General features: G+C 41.5%; 1 protein-coding gene across 4 annotated transcripts in view; it reads right to left on the bottom strand.

Moving 5' to 3' along the window:
* The window catches only part of ZDHHC14 (zinc finger DHHC-type palmitoyltransferase 14), a 108,670-nt gene extending 92,705 nt beyond the window's left edge, over positions 1 to 15,965 (bottom strand). For 2 of the 4 annotated variants that reach the window (XM_013178289.3, XM_013178291.3), the window contains exon 1: positions 14,700 to 15,961. In XM_013178289.3, the coding sequence (XP_013033743.1) occupies positions 14,700 to 14,950 (251 nt within the window). In that variant the 5' untranslated portion in view covers positions 14,951 to 15,961. Of the gene's footprint in view, positions 1 to 14,699 lie in introns of all 4 variants that reach the window. The other 2 variants (XM_013178290.3, XM_013178287.3) reach the window with 2 other exon arrangements.
* Between the last annotated feature and the right edge of the window lie 2,330 nt (positions 15,966 to 18,295).

Here is an 18,295-nt window from a genome sequence, read left to right as displayed (position 1 = left end):
CCCACAAAAAATGTTGAAACTCTACAGCACTACTGGTATTACTGTCCTTAACAGCTGCCTTTTCTGACCTATTCTTGATACATATATATATATATATGTACATATGTACATATGTATATGTACACACATACACACATATATAAATAACCAAACTCCAAAAATAAAAAAATAATGAAGATCTATGCATCGCACTGCCACTCCCAGAGTTCTCAATTCAGTGCTGATAAACTAGGACTGCCAGTGCATCTTCGTGGGCCATTTCAGCACTCATATGTAATACACATAACCCACAGCGAACATGAATTAGAAGCACCTGTTTAACCTTTTCTTGGCAGGATCCCCATCAAATGTTTATCTCCCCATCCAGACAGTTAGCAGTACTGGAAAATAATAATACAAGTTCTAAACTTTAAGGCTGTGTCTATTTTAATCAACTCCTCATGTTTCAGCTTAGTAACAATGAAAACACTTCAGCCACACTCTCAATTTCCATGTGCTAAAACAATCCTACAGGGCTTGGACTGCAAAGAAGTCTTACACACGAAAACTGCTTTCTGCACATACAGCACACGTTTGGAGGCCAAGTACAATCTGGCATTTCTGCCTTGAAATAATTCTCTCTTTCCCTTTCCGTAACCTCATGCCTTTAGAATGTCCGCCTTTCCACAATTCAGAGATCTGATAACAGCACAAATTTACTATTCACATTTATTATGTCCTTTTATTTGTCCAGGTTTTTCCCTTGAATAGTTATTGTGCCATTTACTTTAATATGTAATGTATCTTATGTATACAGTATGTATTAGATAGTTTACTTTAACACATAATTTTTACAACTGGGAAGTATTTGCATATTACTCATTAAAAAATATCAGTAAGAACGTTTTGGAACGTGTACATAAACTGTAAGGGAAAATCTTTCACTTAATCTGATGAACTGTCAGCCTATACTCCTTTACTGCTGAATTTTAATACTGTGTGGTACTTCCTACACTGCAATGAGTATTTACTGGGGAGGTCATATTTGGGCTTTCTTTTAGAAGCATTTTGTTTTCCCATACCTGCATTAATATATTTGATTCTGATCAATGCCTCAGTAACAGTTTATGGTAACACCTTCCTTTCTATTCACAAGTCATGTTTATTTTTCATTTTTACCCTCTACCAAGAGGTATGTTGGTAGCATAGAATATACATTAACATTCCAGGGTGCAATGTAGCTTAAGTATCTTGCTGCGTTGTTCAACATACAATGTGCTGGACACATTAGCAATAACTGAAAAATCCACTACGTATATCAGAAGTTATTATTAGCTTATTTATAGGTACTAACCAAACATGGACATATAACTGTCTCTGAAGTAAGTGAAATTAATTTTCAAAACCAAATACTACAGATGCGTCAGCTCCACCCCACTACTTATTTTTTTTTTTCCTTCAAACTCTTCTGCAGGCGTTGAAAAATCTTCCGAAATTGTCAGTGTCACTCTTTTTATCTTTCAAGATATGAAGGCAAGAAGAGCTGGCTTAGAGACGCACTCATTCTGGAAGCATAGCACAACTCTTATCTGGCAAGATCGACTTCAGTGGCAAATTTCCATGCTCCTTAAGTCTTTGACCTTTATTTTGCAGTCAAAAAAGACTTGCAATAAAGCTGAAATTAAAAGCATATTTCAACAGTGAGTTACCTTTGCAACAGATGTTGCCTCAATTAATCTCTTTGTATAGAGCTGAGAAGTTACGAGAACCCATGTTCTCCTTCCACAGACAACATTTCTTTGCTGTAACAACGTCTAGTGCCAACAACTGTTTAAAAAAAAATGTTTCAGAAGAGAAAATAAACATACTTTTGCCAAGAACAGTCAAGTATTAGGTAATATCGCACCTCCAGACTATCATTTAGCAACCTGAACTGTTGGTTAACATTTTCTAGGCTGCAATAACAGAAAGGTATGCGTATTGGGAAGGGCATGTTTATCTTCCAATCGAGCTGGATGTTGGCGCACTACAGTCTCACTTACTGGGATCCAAGCATGTCAGCTGCCTTCCTCATATCATGCTGTTTTGTTTTTCCTCGTTCACAGCCAAATGCCTGTTTCCCAAACTCCTCAAGTGTGAGCTGAGGAAAAAAAGCAAAATATTTTATCCCGCCCAATTTTTATACGCTTTCCTCCGAAATGCCTTTCCACTCCCAGCACGCATATTTTGATGTACTCAAGTATTGGAAGCGAGGTTCCAGCTTCCAGCAACTGACATTAAAAACCAACGCACGGGGTAGGCTGTTCTTAAAAGGGGCTGGGGTTCCTTACATCAGAGCAAAAACATCTTTTACTTTAAAGGCGAACACTCACAGCAGTGGTTGAAACTCTTCTTAGCCTCCCCAGCCCAGGCTAAAGAAAAGAGAGCCTTCTAAGCTTCATGCCTTGTAAAAGAAGAATGATTATCCTCTCACGGTCTTATATTGAATTAGATTCATCTCTGTCAGATTTCAGTCCACAGCTTTTTGCCCGTCTCTTGCTCTATAGACGATTCCTTCTGCTCTGATTAGTTTTAGGTGTCTTGTTTAACAAAATCATTTTAAAGGCCAGTTCTTTTATTGCACTGTGAATAGAGACATCCACTCCAACTGTCTCTTGCATGCAGACCGTTCAATTTTCCATTAACTGCTTTACGATTCTTCCTCCATCCTCCTAAGGTTAAACTTTCAACATTAACAATACCAATCAAACCAAGAACACAAAAACCACCCAACTACACAGCTGAATGAAACTGAAGAAACAGGCAATTTCCCCAGGTCATTTGCTGTCTCATCTGAAGCGTGGCAGAAATGGCAAGGATTATGAGAATACTCTTTTCCTGGTTCAGCTTAGCATACATTTTGAGCTAACTCAGCTGTTTTCACACAAAAGCAGGTAAAGAAGTGCTCATGCAGCTTTTTCCATGGGCTTTCTCATTGAAGCAATGCAATACGTTGGCTCCACAGTCTGGCTGTGGGGAACTGAGAGACTACGTGGGCAGGGATGCAGGAAGAATTGCATCGGCTATTGCCTCTGTGTTGTGTTACAGAATTGGGTATAGTGTTTTTAACAACAACAAAAAAAGAAATTATGAAAAACAAGACATGAACAACTAAGAAGCACTTAATAATGTGTTATTTAAAAACGCTACAATTCAGTTTTATTAACTACAATTCAGTGTCCTTCAGAAATAGAATACAGTGAAGTAGTCAAAACTCAGTAGATTTTCCTTAGGCAACCAACAGCCTAAAGATGTGCACAGATGCCAAACAACAAACGGAGACTACAGAACTAAGTTCCTCAGGTTGGGGTACAATTGCAAGCCATAGCTAGGATGACCTGACAATCTCCTCACTTCCCTGTTTCTTTACACTAGGAAAAGTATTCTGAGTTTTCAGATAGTCAGCTCCGGGATGTAAATAAGCAGACAGTTTTAATCTGTGTGGGCAGAGGGGGTGGATAGGCTTTCTGCAGGAAGTGAACTTCCTGAACTGGTTCACCATTGGGTGGGGTAAGAGCAGAGCCAGGCAAGAGAAGTAATATCTAACGGCTGGAAAAGTGGAAGAGGTGGCTCCATCCTTTTCAGCAGCCTATGGCCATTAGATTGGCCTTGGTGCAACTGAAGCTGCTTAATAGAGAGGATGTTCCTACGAATTGCTCCAAAACTTTGCTTCAATTCATGAACAGTAAGAATGCAGCCCCTGTCACCATAGAAAAAAAAAAAAGGTAGAGAGGTCTACAGGCATGAAGCTCACCCTGAAAATCAGTGCTTTAAATACGTGGTACAGGGAGATGTGCCTTTGGCTTCCACCAGCCCCAGAGAAACTTAACAGGGCTGTCACAGGATTTAGAGGTTCAGTGTATTTCACCCAAATAAAATACATTGTTTCATTTATACTTTTTTTTTTAATTTTTATTTGTAATACTGTTTGTAATCCAGAACTCTAGGCCTGTCAGTAGAATTTACTTTTTTTTTTTTTTTAAGCAAATCAATGTTTAAAAGGAGTTCAGATTAATCTGACATATCCCAGGTGGTACCTTGCCCCAAAGACAACAAATCCAGCGTTAGCAGCTTTTCAGACAGACCATTTCATCATTTATGTCTGAGAGCCCAGAAGCTGAACGTGCGATCGATTAAGGTGCAAGACTCAGTCTGAAGCTGGAAACATCCAGCAGCAGGCTGGAGGAGGAAGCTGAACAACTTTATGAACTGGCTCAAGCATTGAGAGAAAGACCCCACGACTTTACACAGCTGCACAATGATATAGGCAAATGCAATATAAATCACAAATACTCGTGGGAAGAAGAAGCGTGTGTTCATCCCTTCCACAGGGCAAAGGGAAAAAAACAAGTCTTTCGCCTTCACCTTTACTCCCTCCCTACCTCTTCCACAGCAACAGCGCTATTGGGCTATTAAAAGCAAACAAGTGGCTAGGGAAGTTAGATGGAAGGAAAGAAAAGTTCACAAAATTTAAGTGAGATACGGACAAACTGATGAACACAACGTACTGTTGCAACAATTGCATTCAGGGACAAGAGTGAAATTGATTTTATTTAAAATTGTTGCTGCTGTTTACTTGGTAAGACACCAGTACAATTCAGCATAAGCCAGATGGATAGCAGAAGACAAAACCTGATGGGGAATGGTAGATAAGTCAAAGAAATCAGGAAAAAAAAAACAGAATTCTTGGAAAATGTGCTTTGAACTGAGAAAGCTATATTCAAAGGTAAGAAAGGAGGGGGGTAGAAAGAAGAACGACGACTATTTCACTTCTAAGGTCTTAAATTTTATTGGAGTGAGGCTTAAAGTTCAAATCCTAAGAGTAGATGATGCTGAACTAAGTTCTCGTGAAATATGCATGTAATAAGTGGGTTCTTAGGAACTAAAACAAGATTAAAATTATCTCCCTACATATACCTTTTACTGTCTTATGGGAAGAAGTTGTCAGAATTACTACAGATAAAACAGACCGGCTGAGGCAGGAAGGGACCCCTGGCTATCATTTTCTCCAAGCCCCCCGCTCAAAGCGGGAGCGGCTAGAGGAGGCTGCTCAGGTCTGTAGCTGGTCAGGTTTCAGCACCTCCACAGCCTCTCTAGGCAACCTGTGCTCTCTGGGCAAACAAAACAAAAACAAACAACAACAAACCCCCTTTTTCTCATGTTTAAATGTTACTTCATTTTGTGTTCATTACCTCTTGTCTCGTCCTTGGTCACCACTGAGCACAGTCAGTTGTTCCATTTTGTTTTGTTTTTGTTATTTTAACTTCCCCTCCCGCAGTCAGGTACTTACACACTTTAATAATATCCCTCTGAGTTTTCTCTTCCCCAAGGTAATCCAGCGAAGCAAACCAGAAGTGAATACACTTTTTACACTGCACACTCCAATCTTTATAGCATACCACACAACATGTTTTATGCACCAGTCTACTCAGAGCAATGATCCAAGTTTACTTTGTTTCCCCACCCAGAGCCTACCAAGCCCTGGAGAGAGTTCAGATCTTGTCCCATGCTAAAAGTATCTTAAAAGTTGTATTTCGTCACCATATAGAAGCATTATGAGTGGAAGCCCTGAATAAACCATGTACACGTGAAGGAAGTTTATTGCAGAATAATAATACTGATGCAAGAGAAATCGATACTACTCCAGCTTTTACTCTTCTTCTTGCTTTTAACTATTTTGCATAGCTCCACCTGAGGAAGAAATATAACTCCTCCACATTCTATTACAACGCTAGAAAGCCCTTTTTACCAATAAGACAGCGTTTACTAAGCAACATCTGCATAGATAGCTATGCCATGAAAACCCACACCATACTACAAGCACACCACTGAAATTTAAATAAGGGCTGGTCTTACACTTGCTTCTTCCCTCAAACACAGCATTCATAACCAGTGGGGTATCTGACAAGTGTACTGGACACACACACAAGCAGGACTGCTGTTCCCTGACATCCAGGCATCTCAGTGGGGAGGGTACACAAAATTTATTGCTATCAGTAAGAAAAGTTTTGTATAGCGTCTCATTTCTATTCCTTTTTCAATCGGAAAACAAAAAAATTTCAGCCCCTTGCCAGTGGCATTTAACCTACATCCATAACTCCTAGTAATATATTGGGTGATTATACCAAAATAATAAAATTCTAGTATATCTGTTCCCTACTCTTAATTTCTTAGGAACCAAGATGTATTGATATGTATAACAAGCATATAATTTCATACATTCACTCAATACAAACAACATAACAGTTATCTTACATTTAAACTATAACATGAAATTCCCAAACTGCAGATTTTGCATTTCCTGACTTCTGAGTTCAGGTTCTCAGATTTCAATTTAATTGTCCATATTATACTGAATCTCCTGCAATTATTTTCATTAAAAGAGCAGAGCTACCGCGCATTCACCACAATAAATGCATTCTGCCAGTATTCACTGCAGTAACCACCTTAAGGGGAGGGCAGGAGTGGAAAAACAAAACAAAAACAGCTGTGATCTCATTAGCCAAGCTCATTAGGTAAGACCTCATTAGCCACCATCCCACAATAATGTGAATAAACCCTGCAGACACTAATGAAAAGGAAGCAATCACGGACCAAAAGCCAAATAATCATATAGCACTGCAGCCCACTGCCAACCAAGCACTTAAAGTGCTGGACTGAAATTGGGCGAGATACCCAGCGAGGCACACAGCTGAAATCCCACGGTCAGGCTTCCCAGGCACAGAGCATCCCTGTGCCAGCAGCACAAACAGGAGCTCTGGGTGCATCAAAGCCTCTTCCAGCACGAAGATGTACAACTGAGTAAGGAAGAGGGTGTCTAAAACAAAACAAACTCCAAAATGCTTCAGCTTTCCTTCTGATAATTCGGCCTCAGAGGTCCTCTAAGTTTTTAATGTTAGTAACATTTAATATTTCCACTGTGTGAGAAAAACAATTTTATTTTTCAGCTATTACACACTGACTTTATCTTGATTTCAGTCTGTTTCTTTGGTTTGTAAACAGTTTAACCGCTTTCCAGATTTTGTATTAAGTTCTGAAAAAAAAAAGTGCTATAGTTATATAGAGTTTAATAAATTTTGGTGTTTCCAGCTGACTTCAGGGAATTTTTCCCCTTTTTCACCAAAAGAAAGATGAGCAGCAGCATTATGCACAAACCTTTGTTGGGAGCCTTGAACTTTAGTGATCATCAGCTACTGCAGCTTCACTTCACTATAAGAATCACCAGTCAGGAAAACAAAAATTTCCTAGATAGTGTTGGTATAACAGTTTAAGCTTTTTAATATTTTTATCATTAATGTCCCGGTACTTCAAGATTTTTTTTTTTTTTGACTAGGCTATCTTGAAACAACCACGCAGCCTAGAAAGTTAAAAATATTCTCACAGCTTTCTCTTCTTCTGCAATCACCTTCAATTTCTCATTACTTAGTTCACATTTGAATGTTCAGACTAACAGTTTAAATCTGCACTAGAATAGAGCCCCTTTCCATTAGAAAGACAGTATAAAAGGCTTTGTTTTGATGTTGTTTTAACTACCTAAAAGGTATAACTTAGCTGTTAAAAAGGAATTTATGTTTTAAAATGTCCAGTTCAAATTTCAGTATATCAGTTCCTACTGAATCTATAAATGAGTCTAGACATTTTTAACAAAATATTTTTCTGCCCAAAAAAGGAGTGAAAAGACTACTTTTGTTCAAATCCTACACAGACTAATAATTTATCTTTTCATTCTAAAGGACAACAACTTCTCAATCATCCAAAGGCCAGCTCATCACCCATATACTTTGTATTTTGTATGAAATGCCATTTACAAAACAGTAATGCAACACAGAAAATAAATTATGTAACAACACAGGTATTTTTTCCACTATGAACCCAAATTTAAAAATGAGTAAAAGGAACACTTTGCATGAAGCTAAAAATGTAGTATGGTCCCTGAGAAACTGACTTAAAAAAAAAAACACATTTGAAAAAAAAATAAACAACAACTTTCCTTCAAAGTATGAAAATTACCGAGGGGTGGACATGAGAGGAGTCCCAGATCAGGTCACATGGGAATGCTAGCCTTCTAAGAAACAGTAATAGAAATTATTTTTTCTGGTACTGTAAATCTAACATGATTCTCCCCATCCCAGTCTCTAGAAGACACACTCACTACCCACTTGTTAACATAAAGGAGCAGCAGTACCTACTCAGAGAAATCCAAAACAAAACAGACACACTGTACAGATTACGTGGATATAAACCTCCAACTTCTGAGTGATGAATTGAAATAGATTTTTAATCAAACAAATTCCACAAAATTACACGTCTAATCTCACAGTTTGGAGGCTGAAGATGTACAGAAGTATTATGCACAAGCAATGGATATTTGAAGACATAAAGGTAAGAAGACCAACCAAACTTTTGAAATGACCTGTTTCTCACTCTGAAATGGGTATCGTGAATCAAAGATGAGAATTTACATCTACCTACAGCAACCACGCTGAGCGACAACAAAAGCAGCAAACTGTCCCCCATCAGACTGATGTGTAATTTTCACTCTTCCTTTTGAAGAAAGAGAGACATCAAGCAAAGGAGACCACAGACCTTCACATTTCACTCCACAGATACACATGCATTGACGATCAAAAGCCATACAGTAAGTTCCTCGAGGTCCTGAGAGGACGTGGTAGCTGAGGAGCCAACATGACTTCCCACACACAGCTATATTCTCTATTTTCATGTCCCTCCACCCCCACAAAGAAAAGGGGGGAAAAAAGTGGAGAAGCTGAAGCTGAAATGTAAGTAGAACACTAAGTGAGAAAGGAGTAAATTAAAAGATGGTTTCTCTATGGAGTAATATAAGGCCATCAAAAAAACATAATAATAATAAAAAGCTGCTTAACATTTCACTGTCTTTTGGAAAAGGAGTTAAAGTGTTACAAAACCATAAAATGCCTCTGCAGTTTCAGAGGAACTAGAGAATGCATGACTTCCAAAAATAGGAGAGGTTATCCTTCTGTTATCCTCACAGAATTTTACTCTGGGAAAAAAAATGAAGAATTTAATAATTATTCATTTCCAGATAAAAAAGACCTAGCCTTGAAACGCAGCAGTGCATGGCCTAATATCAAATGCTGTTGGTATATTTCCAGGTTAAAAGGATTTAATTTTGTATCATATAATTCATTCAAAGCTGGTTTAAAAGCTTAAACAAGCTTACCTGCTCAGTGAAGTGCTACTTTGAAACAGGCTAAAACAAAACTGCTCCCTTTTGGCCAGACAGAAACTATAGGTGACGTCTTCTCACAGAACCTTGAAAAACTTACGATATATGAAGCAAGCAAGCTTTTTGTGATCAAGAAAAGGAAAATCACCTGTCAAGGAAAACAGTATTAAATAGACTTTGCCCCTGAAAGATATTTGATTCTGACAGTTGATATTTTCAGGGTAAATTAAGTGCAAAAGAATAAACAACACCTGCTCAGAATGCATTATAAATTTGCTATATCATTTGGTAGATCTATGTAAACTATGTTCAAAAAGTAAACCCAAAAGACTAGGCTTATTGCATTCCATGTCTTTTTCACTAACATGGCAAAATGAAGAATTGAAATATTGCTCTGTTTTCATTTTAATTACATTTTTTTGAACAAAAAATACTGAGGGGAAAAATGCCTATTCATCATTGCTTTTGCCTACACCATTAAGCACTACTAAGCAGCCTTCCGTATAGGAAAGGATGCAGTTCTCCGTTGAACAATCATTTTATTTTCTATGTTGTAAGTTTTATTTTAAAGGCCATCTTGACATCTTCAGCAGGAAGTGTCCTGCAAGCTTATAGTAGCCTTTAACAGCTGAAGTCAGAACTGGTAGCACTTCCTTCTAGCAATGTGTAGTTTACTTACATCCTAAAATGACCACGTCCTTAATATACTCATCTTAAAAGCAGAGGAAGAAAGACGAAGGAGGTTACCAGATGGAGCACGTGCCACCTACTCGGAATACAGCCTCACACTAAGAATCCACATCTCGTAAGAGCACGAAGCACAAGCCACGAGATGAAGATGCCTGTTGATGCCACGGTGAAAACACTCAGCCTGCTAACATCGGTGTTTACACACAGAGGCTCGTCACAGTGAGCAGCAAGTTGCACCACTTTACCGTCGCGTGTGCTATAGGAGCTCAATATTGAACCACCTACATCGCATTAGAAAGCGTGACTCACGGATGTCCTCCAGTCACACTGGTTTTCAAAGCAGGAGGGCTGGAAGAGGTTGCCAGCAACCATAAGAGCAGATAGGAAGCAATGCTTTGTAGACACATATGCGCATGCACAATCTCAGTTTAAATAATTTTCCAACATCCACCTTTGGGAAAAGAGTGCAATTACACAGATGCCCACCAAAATCACGTTTTAACTAGCTCAGACAAAACTCTCCAGTCGGTTGAATCAGTGCAAGCGTCAAATTATATCAGAAGCGATAGTGCTGTGACTCACATTTACAGAGAAAAGAGCCGCACTGCTTCAGCCCTGCCGGCATCCAGCCATCTGCTCCAACCTTCTCCGAGTTACTGACCCTGCAACAGAGCTGACAGAAGAAAACCTGACTGTGCCCAAGCCAGTTTTATTCTGTCAGCATCCTCACTCACATCCACCTTTCATCGGAAGCCTGAACTGAAGCAGCTCCGGCGCAGACACGTTCCCTCCTGTGCAGGCTCCAAGAAGGAGCCGTGCTGGCAGCCAGGGGCAGCTCACAGCAGCAGAGCTCGCAGCCCACCCACCACAGCTCCAAACTAGTGAAGCTTCTGCATCCATACGAGACCTGCCGTTTAACAAGATGCCTGTTTTACACATCTTCCTGTGTTAAATATGCCATCCAGCCTCCTTGTTGCTTTTCCGTAACCTACAGTAGCCCAAATGACCCTAAGCATGAAGGGTTCTCTTCTGAGAATGCATACCTAGCTAAATAAAAGCAGTAAGTATGAAGTGCCTTAATTTTGCCTGTCTTTATTGCACCAATAAAGGGCTTTACATACATGCAAATACAGTGGTTGAATGGACTAGGCACAGCAGTAATATCTGCCCTTCAGTTACTGATGCTATCTTTGCTCTGGGGCAAGGAATTTGTTTTCCAAACTTGTCATGCAGATACTTAAACATGAGCACTGAATAGTATTTTTAAGAAAACTGTGTCTCTGTGTAATGGGGCAAGGCAAAGCAAAGTCCATCATTGAGCCAAATTTGCAAGAAAGAAGAAGGAAAACATCATAAGGTTATAGTCAGGAACTGTATGTCCAAGATAAAGTAATATAGCCAAATTTTAAAGACAGATTGAAGTGAATTGTGGTGCTTAGTCCTGAGCATTTTGAAATAGACGTAACTTTTAAGAGTACCTCAAGCACAACATCTCTGTTGGGTCCCCCAAGTACTTGCAATACATCATGTTATATTTAATAGACAGGTTACAGAAATAAAACTGTTTATTTGCATTTCCTTCCTTCAGAAGCAGGGGAAGATGCAGCAGTTAGATTGCAACTGCTTGGAAGCTTAAGATGTTGGTTTTTTTTTGTTGGTGATGTTTGGTTTTTAAAGCAAAATCTCTTTTACCTCTTTTCAAATGAAAAAGAATAGCAAAACGTCAAAAGGAAGAAGTAGTGATGTACCTCGAATATTGGGGAGAAAAACACCAACAGAGAGAAAGGAATAAAAACAGCAGAAAGCAGGAAGTGGAAAAAAAGAAGTAGGCAGGAAAAAGCACAGAAGCATAAATATGAAGAAACATGAAGATTACAAAGGCATGATTCAAAGTCAAAAGCTATGCAGGTCAAGATGTGTTTGCTTTTGGAGAGCTACAATTTGTTGATTCAGTGAAATGCATTTCTACCCTGGAGATGAGTCGAAAGCACATGAAATAGCTCTGGATGAATGGGTGTCAGAGCAAAATAAGAGGTACAGGAAGAGATGACGTTAGAGGAACAAATGAAGCCAAAAGGATACAGGACAAGTGTTTGTTTGCACGACTCTTTCTCAGGAATCAGCTGTCAGGTTCATCTCTTTCCTAGTCCCCCTCTTCATTGTCTGCAACTGGGGAATGACTTGGAATGTTAGCACCTATTTTCCAGTTTCCAAAACCCAAGTGGACAAAGTCCTCTCTTCCAGCTGTAGCGAAGAACAATTGCAAGAACATACACAGTATCTTCCTCTTCACTGAGAGCTTCACCTCACAGTTCAGATACACAAGACACACATCCATTTAAAAATCGCTTGGGCCCACGTGTACACGAAGGACTGAAGCACTTTGCTATCACATCCTGTAAATGGCTGGTTGAGGAGCAGCTTCCTAACCAAATCAGTTAAATAACAAAAATGACATTCTAACAACTCAAGACCTTCTCAGCTGATCAATAAATAGCAACTTCAGACCACTAATGAGAGATACAATGAGAAACTGCTTCAGAATAACACTTTTTAAGCAAGGAGAGTCCCCTCTTCCCTTTATAACCTTACCAAGCTTTTGTAGTTCAAACACTGCAAACATGCTGAACACCATTCCCAGTCTCAAAGTTTGAGGGATTTGGTGTAGGTTTTTTTGTTTGATTTTGCCTTCAGAGGATACACAATAATTCCAGCGTAAGTGCTTTTTAAACACCAAACCTACCTTATCATTATTGTAAAAATTAAATATCATTGCTGCCCTCTATTTTTAATTTCCTTAAAAGAAGAGTGCAAGTGATACAAGAACGACTCGAGCAGTACACATGCTTTGCTCATACAGTTATTTAAAGCCAAAGATTTCTCCTTGCTTCAAGATTTCTGGTTAGAAAAAGTACCAGTTTCGTATCAAAATGCTGTAACTTGACTCCAAACGTGGTCCATCGCACACAGTTACACTGCAGATAAGCTCAAAGACACAATACCAGTTGGAGCATTCGAGTCTCAAAGAGCACATAACTCACAGCGGTAATGAAATCAGGTGACGAAGAGCTAGCGGCTCATCCTGCTCTAGCAGTTCTGAATCATGCAACTGCAGAGAATATTTCTCTCTGAAGGATCAAAGTGTTATAACACATAAATAAGCCGTAAACGGTGGTTTGGCAAATAAGTTTTACAACCACGACTATAAAACATTACACTTCTGATCCTACATTAACATTCTGGTGTTTATGGGAAGTCCAGCACTTGCCTTTGGAAGCTCTAGCGAAGGTGATGAGACCACACACAGATATGAGTGTCAGCCCACATGGAAAACCTTTCCAAAATTAGGCCTAATCACACCAACCAGAACAGAGTAGCAGCCAGTTCTGATGCAATACTATCAGCAGACACCTTCGATACCCCTTTAAAAAGAGGAAAGTAAGCGCACGTGCGGTAAATGGACACCATCATCCACTGTGCTATTGCAATTACTCAAAGGATGCTCAAGAAGTTTCATAATGTCTGCAGAAGATTTACAATGAATCACCCCTCTAACATCACCCGGAGCCCATTGAAGACAATTCACCTGAGCAATTCACAGACACCTTTTCCGGTCACACGGATTTAGACTCTGATCACCTACTGAGCATTTTTACCTTCTTAAATGCTACTAGTATGTTAAGATTGTCTTCTACATTTAACTGGCACAAGTCAGAGCTTGCTAATGTCGCTATCTCTTTCTTTAAAGGCATCAGGTAGTAACCTATGCTGTTCAACTGTATTTTTTTTTTCCTGACGCAAACCACAAATCAAGCTAGGATAGTTTTAAACAGATGAAGCAGGATGATATCTTTAAAAAGAACTCAGTAGTTCCTATAGCAAGTATTTTAGCAGTCTGAGCACCATTGTAACTCAGTGCTTTAAATAATTAAATAAAAGGTGAACTGCATTTTACATATCAAGTACCTAATTACTGGCATGCATACTTAATTTAGCCGCTCCAATATAATTGCAAAAAAATCAGTACTTTAGATTTGCTGCCACTGTGTCTTCACTTGACAGAGATGAAAAAGATTCCTGAAGACTCACAGCAACAGAGAAAAAGGCCCTATGAGGACGCCAGAAACCTGCTTAAAAAATAAATCCAAAACTGTAAGACAAACATTGCTTACAATAAGACCCACCTCACACACAACAAGTTACCATCACAAAGTAATGCTGTTACCTAGTGGTGAAAAGCTAGGTACATACAAAATTGTATAGCTCTGCCTTTTATTTAACTAACCTGGAATTCTTTTCCACAAGCTATTAAATGACTTCAAGAAGGAAAAGATGGGGAAAAAAGCCTGATTTATGAACTAACAAAAGACACTGCTTTCCTCGCACTCGGTTCTGTGACAAAAGGTCAGTATTTTTGCACCTGCCAGTTTTGATTCTAATCAGAGTTACTGACGGACAAGCAGCTACCTCATTTCCTGACCGTCCCAAACCTGTTGTTTTACGCTCCTCTTGCCACAAGAACAAGAGCTGGAAATCTGCAGTATAAAAGCCGTACCGCCTTCATCCTCAGAGCTGAGTTTTCCACAGAGCACAGTAACGAAAACAGGACTGCGTGCCCCTCAGCACCTTACCACAACACATTCTCAATTACATAAACCGACGGCAGCCGATTTCAGCCAGCACCCCCTATGACATCTGGATAAGTATGTTTATGTTGCTTTCAGTCAGCAAGTAAATAGCTACAGGAAGAGAGCGAAGACATGAAGACTTTAACGTCACTTACTCAAATGCAAAGAAGAGTCCACTGGTGACCAGGATGAGAACAAGAGTCAGGTAGAAGACTCCAGTCTGTCGAGCCATCATGATCCTCCCATTGCAGAAGAATTTGTTCCTTCCAGGAAAAACCTCCCATTTTCTCTTGGGAGCTGTTTTCTTTTTCTTATGGGGAGACTCCATGGGAGACGAAGAGCTGTGCGTGCTGATCTGACTGTATTCGCAGTCTTTCATGGGCCCACTGCCACCTCCAGGAGTCATCAAGAGAAAGTAAAATGTGGGGAGAACCCCACCAAAAAGCAGGTACAATATATATATAGTGTGCAAAGCTTCTTCTGACCAAGGTAACCCTCTCCACCAGCCCCAGTTAAAAAGGAAGAGCCTGCTACCAGGCCAGCGGTAGGTGCACCACGCAGACCCCGGTTAACTCTTCAGACACCACAGCTGTCATGTCAGCAGTGTTTGAGAGGGCTCCGTCCTTCCTCCACCCGTTACAAAACAGGACAATCCTTTTTTAAAGGGACGTATCGCAAAACGAGAGAAAAATAAAAAGATACATAAAGCAGTTAGGCTGTCCAAAAAAAAAAAAAAGTCTTTTTTTTTTTTTTTTCTCCGAGTTTATTTTCGAGCGGGAGGCTTTCTTCTTCCTCCCCACACACACACCCCGAGGGGCAGACGTCCCCGCGGTCCGCAGGCTGGCCGAGGCACGGTGCGGGAGCGGCTCCACCATCCGCGGCAGCGCCTGGCGATCAAAACCCTCCTCGGCCGCCGCACGGCGACCGCTCCCCGGGGAGCCCCGCGGAGCCCCCGATCCTTCACGCGCCGCCGCGGCACGGCCGGCCGCGATCCGCCTCAGGGCAGGGCGGCGGGCCGGGGCCGGGCCGGGGCCCGGCAGGCGGCGGCTGCCCGCCGGCTCCTCATCCCCCCGCCCCGCCGCGTCCCCGCCTCACGCCCCGCGCCCCGGGCGGCGCCGGCTGCCCGAGCCCCCGCCTCCCCCCGCGGCGCGGCTCCTCGGAGCGAGGGCGGAGCGGGAGAGGGGCGGAGGGCGCCGCCGCCGGGAGAGCTGCGCCGGGACCCCGCCGGCCCCTTACCATCCTCCCCGCCCTCTACCCGGGCTTATCCCCCGCCGCCAGCCGCCTCTTCATCGGTGAAGCGGAGCGGCGGACGGAACCCCCCCCGTTCGACCGCCCGCCCGCCCGCCCGCGTGCTCTGCCCTCGCCGCCCCCCTCGCAACCAGCCGCCCCCGCGCGCGCACGCACGGGCACGCGGAGCCTCCCGTCAGCCCCGGCCGCAGGCGGGCGAGGTGTGCGGGGGAGCGCTCGGCGCGGAGAGGCCCCGCCCGCGCGGCCCGGCCGAGCGGGACCACCCTCCCTCCGCCCGCTGGGAGCTGTAGTTTGGCTGCCCCCCTCCGCCGAGCGGTCCCGGAGGAGGGGAGGGCGGAGGAATGGACTACAACTCCCAGCGTGCCCCGCGAGCCCTGCTGGCGGCGGGGGGCGGGGCGGAGCGCTGCTGAGCGGTCGGGGCGCTGAGGTGGCTCCGCGGTGGCGCTGAGGTGGCTCCGCCCGTCCCCAAATTCTCTCGGGTCGGGGCAGTCCTGCCCTGCCCTGGGGCACGTCCGCAGCAGTCCCAGCAACCACAAAGCGTGCCCATCAAATGTCCAAGTAAATTAGGCTCTATTACAGCCCCACGTGGTTGAGTGCTGTCCTAGGGGAGACACCGAAAAGTAAACGGTGTGAGGGCGCAACTGAATTCCTGTGTGTGGGCAGCGATTTCTGCTTTCATAATTCCACTTCTAATTTTGCAGATATTTATCCCTTTAATGCAATAAACTAATTATCAGTAAAGAATGACTGGTAACAAAGGAACTTTGGAACAGGCTGACCAGCACTGGATACCCCCCTTTCCTTAGTGAAAATTCATAACTTTGGTAACCAAATAGTACGGACTGACCTGGCAGACACTCTCCTGGTGGGTCTGCCACCCCAATTATTGATATGCAAGAATCATTTTGGAAATGTTCATGCCACATAGGAAAAGTATGGAGGGGTGTCTCACTCTGTAAGGTTTAAAGGAGTAATCCTGTGGTAAGAAGGCAGCAGGATGCAAAACCAGCTCATGATAGCATCTCTTGTGAAAATGCAATGGCATCCCCTTATTTATTTATTTATTTTATTTATTTATTTATTATAGTAGGTGCTGCTGCACTACTCCTTTCCATATCCTCCTCCTCCCCCCAGTGCTTATTGTCATCACTTTGCCTGCTATCTCATAACTTACACATATAGGCAATTCACATCACAGCATTTTCATTCTTTGAAATGTTCTTTATAAGCAACTGGTGAGTTTTCTTCCTGTCTTCATGAATGCGGCATCAATACATGCCAGCAGAAGGCTGCTGATAGAAATGTGATTCACTGAATTTTAGTCTTCATCAGGTTTTTATTAGCACATTGCTGGAGATCTGTACTCTGACAATATTAATGGTTGTATGATGTGAAATAGCTCTGTTCTCTCCAGAGGTTATGAAATATTTCAGGCATTCAGAAAACAGAGCAGACAGTTTATGTAAAAATGTCATTGTTGGCTTATCTTCATTGGTAGCACTCCGGCTAATTTCAGAAACACTCTTCAGAAACAAAACATTTGCAAACAATACCAGCACCTCATTCAAGCTGCTATCTACTCCACGGTATTTCACTTGGGTTTTGTTTAAGACACTGTGGTTGTGAAGTGAACTTCAGTCATGTTAACTGAGAGGAATATGTAAAAGAAGCTGAGGAGTGCCCCAACAAATAATTTGAAAAGTAAAACTCAAGAGTGAAAGTCCAACTTCTTCTGCTTTCAATAGGCAATGTATTTTGACTCTATTATGATCACCCAGTGCTACCTGTGGTACTTTTCACACAGAAAGCCTGTACTAGTATCTAATTTGTACCAGTCCTGCCTTGGAATTCAGAGTATGATCCTTTTGCAAATAATTTGAAGACAGTATAAACACCTTTTTAAAATTGCTTTTAATATCACTTGAAGACTCCTGTACAAAGGTATTTTATACAACTAATAGTTACCATTCGATGGTATTTTTGAAAGCATTTTTTATAATTCATTCAGAATATTAATGAAAATTGTTTTGAGGCACCAAACAGATTAAATCATAAACACAGTAGGTAGGACGAATAGATTCTCTCCTCGTAAAACTTTGTAGGATCATGTGTTCTGGTATGTCCTTTTCTGATTTCTTTTCTGTGACTCAGGTTGATCTCATGCAATGGAAGAATATGGTGCAGCAACAGATAGTTAAAAGAAAAAAGCCTATCTTTTTGTTGAGAAAATGACAATGGAAGAGTTGTTACCACTGAAACTTGCTGTCTCTTATCCTGTCTTCCGTGTGGAGGTGTCATAAGGGCAATTCTTAAAACAGCAGCTAATTTGCTGAGATGACAAGTCACCTTATGCGTATAGAGCGTTGCCATGCTTCATGGCAGAATCAGCTTGACAATGGTGTGAGCGTAATCAGAAAAGGTATTTAAACGATTAGATAATCACAAAGTAAAAAACTGTAGAATTTTGAACATATATAAGATGTCTGTACTCCACACATCCTAC

Source organism: Anser cygnoides, chromosome 3 (genome assembly GCF_040182565.1).
Source record: "Anser cygnoides isolate HZ-2024a breed goose chromosome 3, Taihu_goose_T2T_genome, whole genome shotgun sequence".
Taxonomy (NCBI): domain Eukaryota; kingdom Metazoa; phylum Chordata; class Aves; order Anseriformes; family Anatidae; genus Anser; species Anser cygnoides.
Note: the sequence above shows the minus strand (reverse complement) of the source record. Positions and strands in the feature narration are given on the sequence as shown.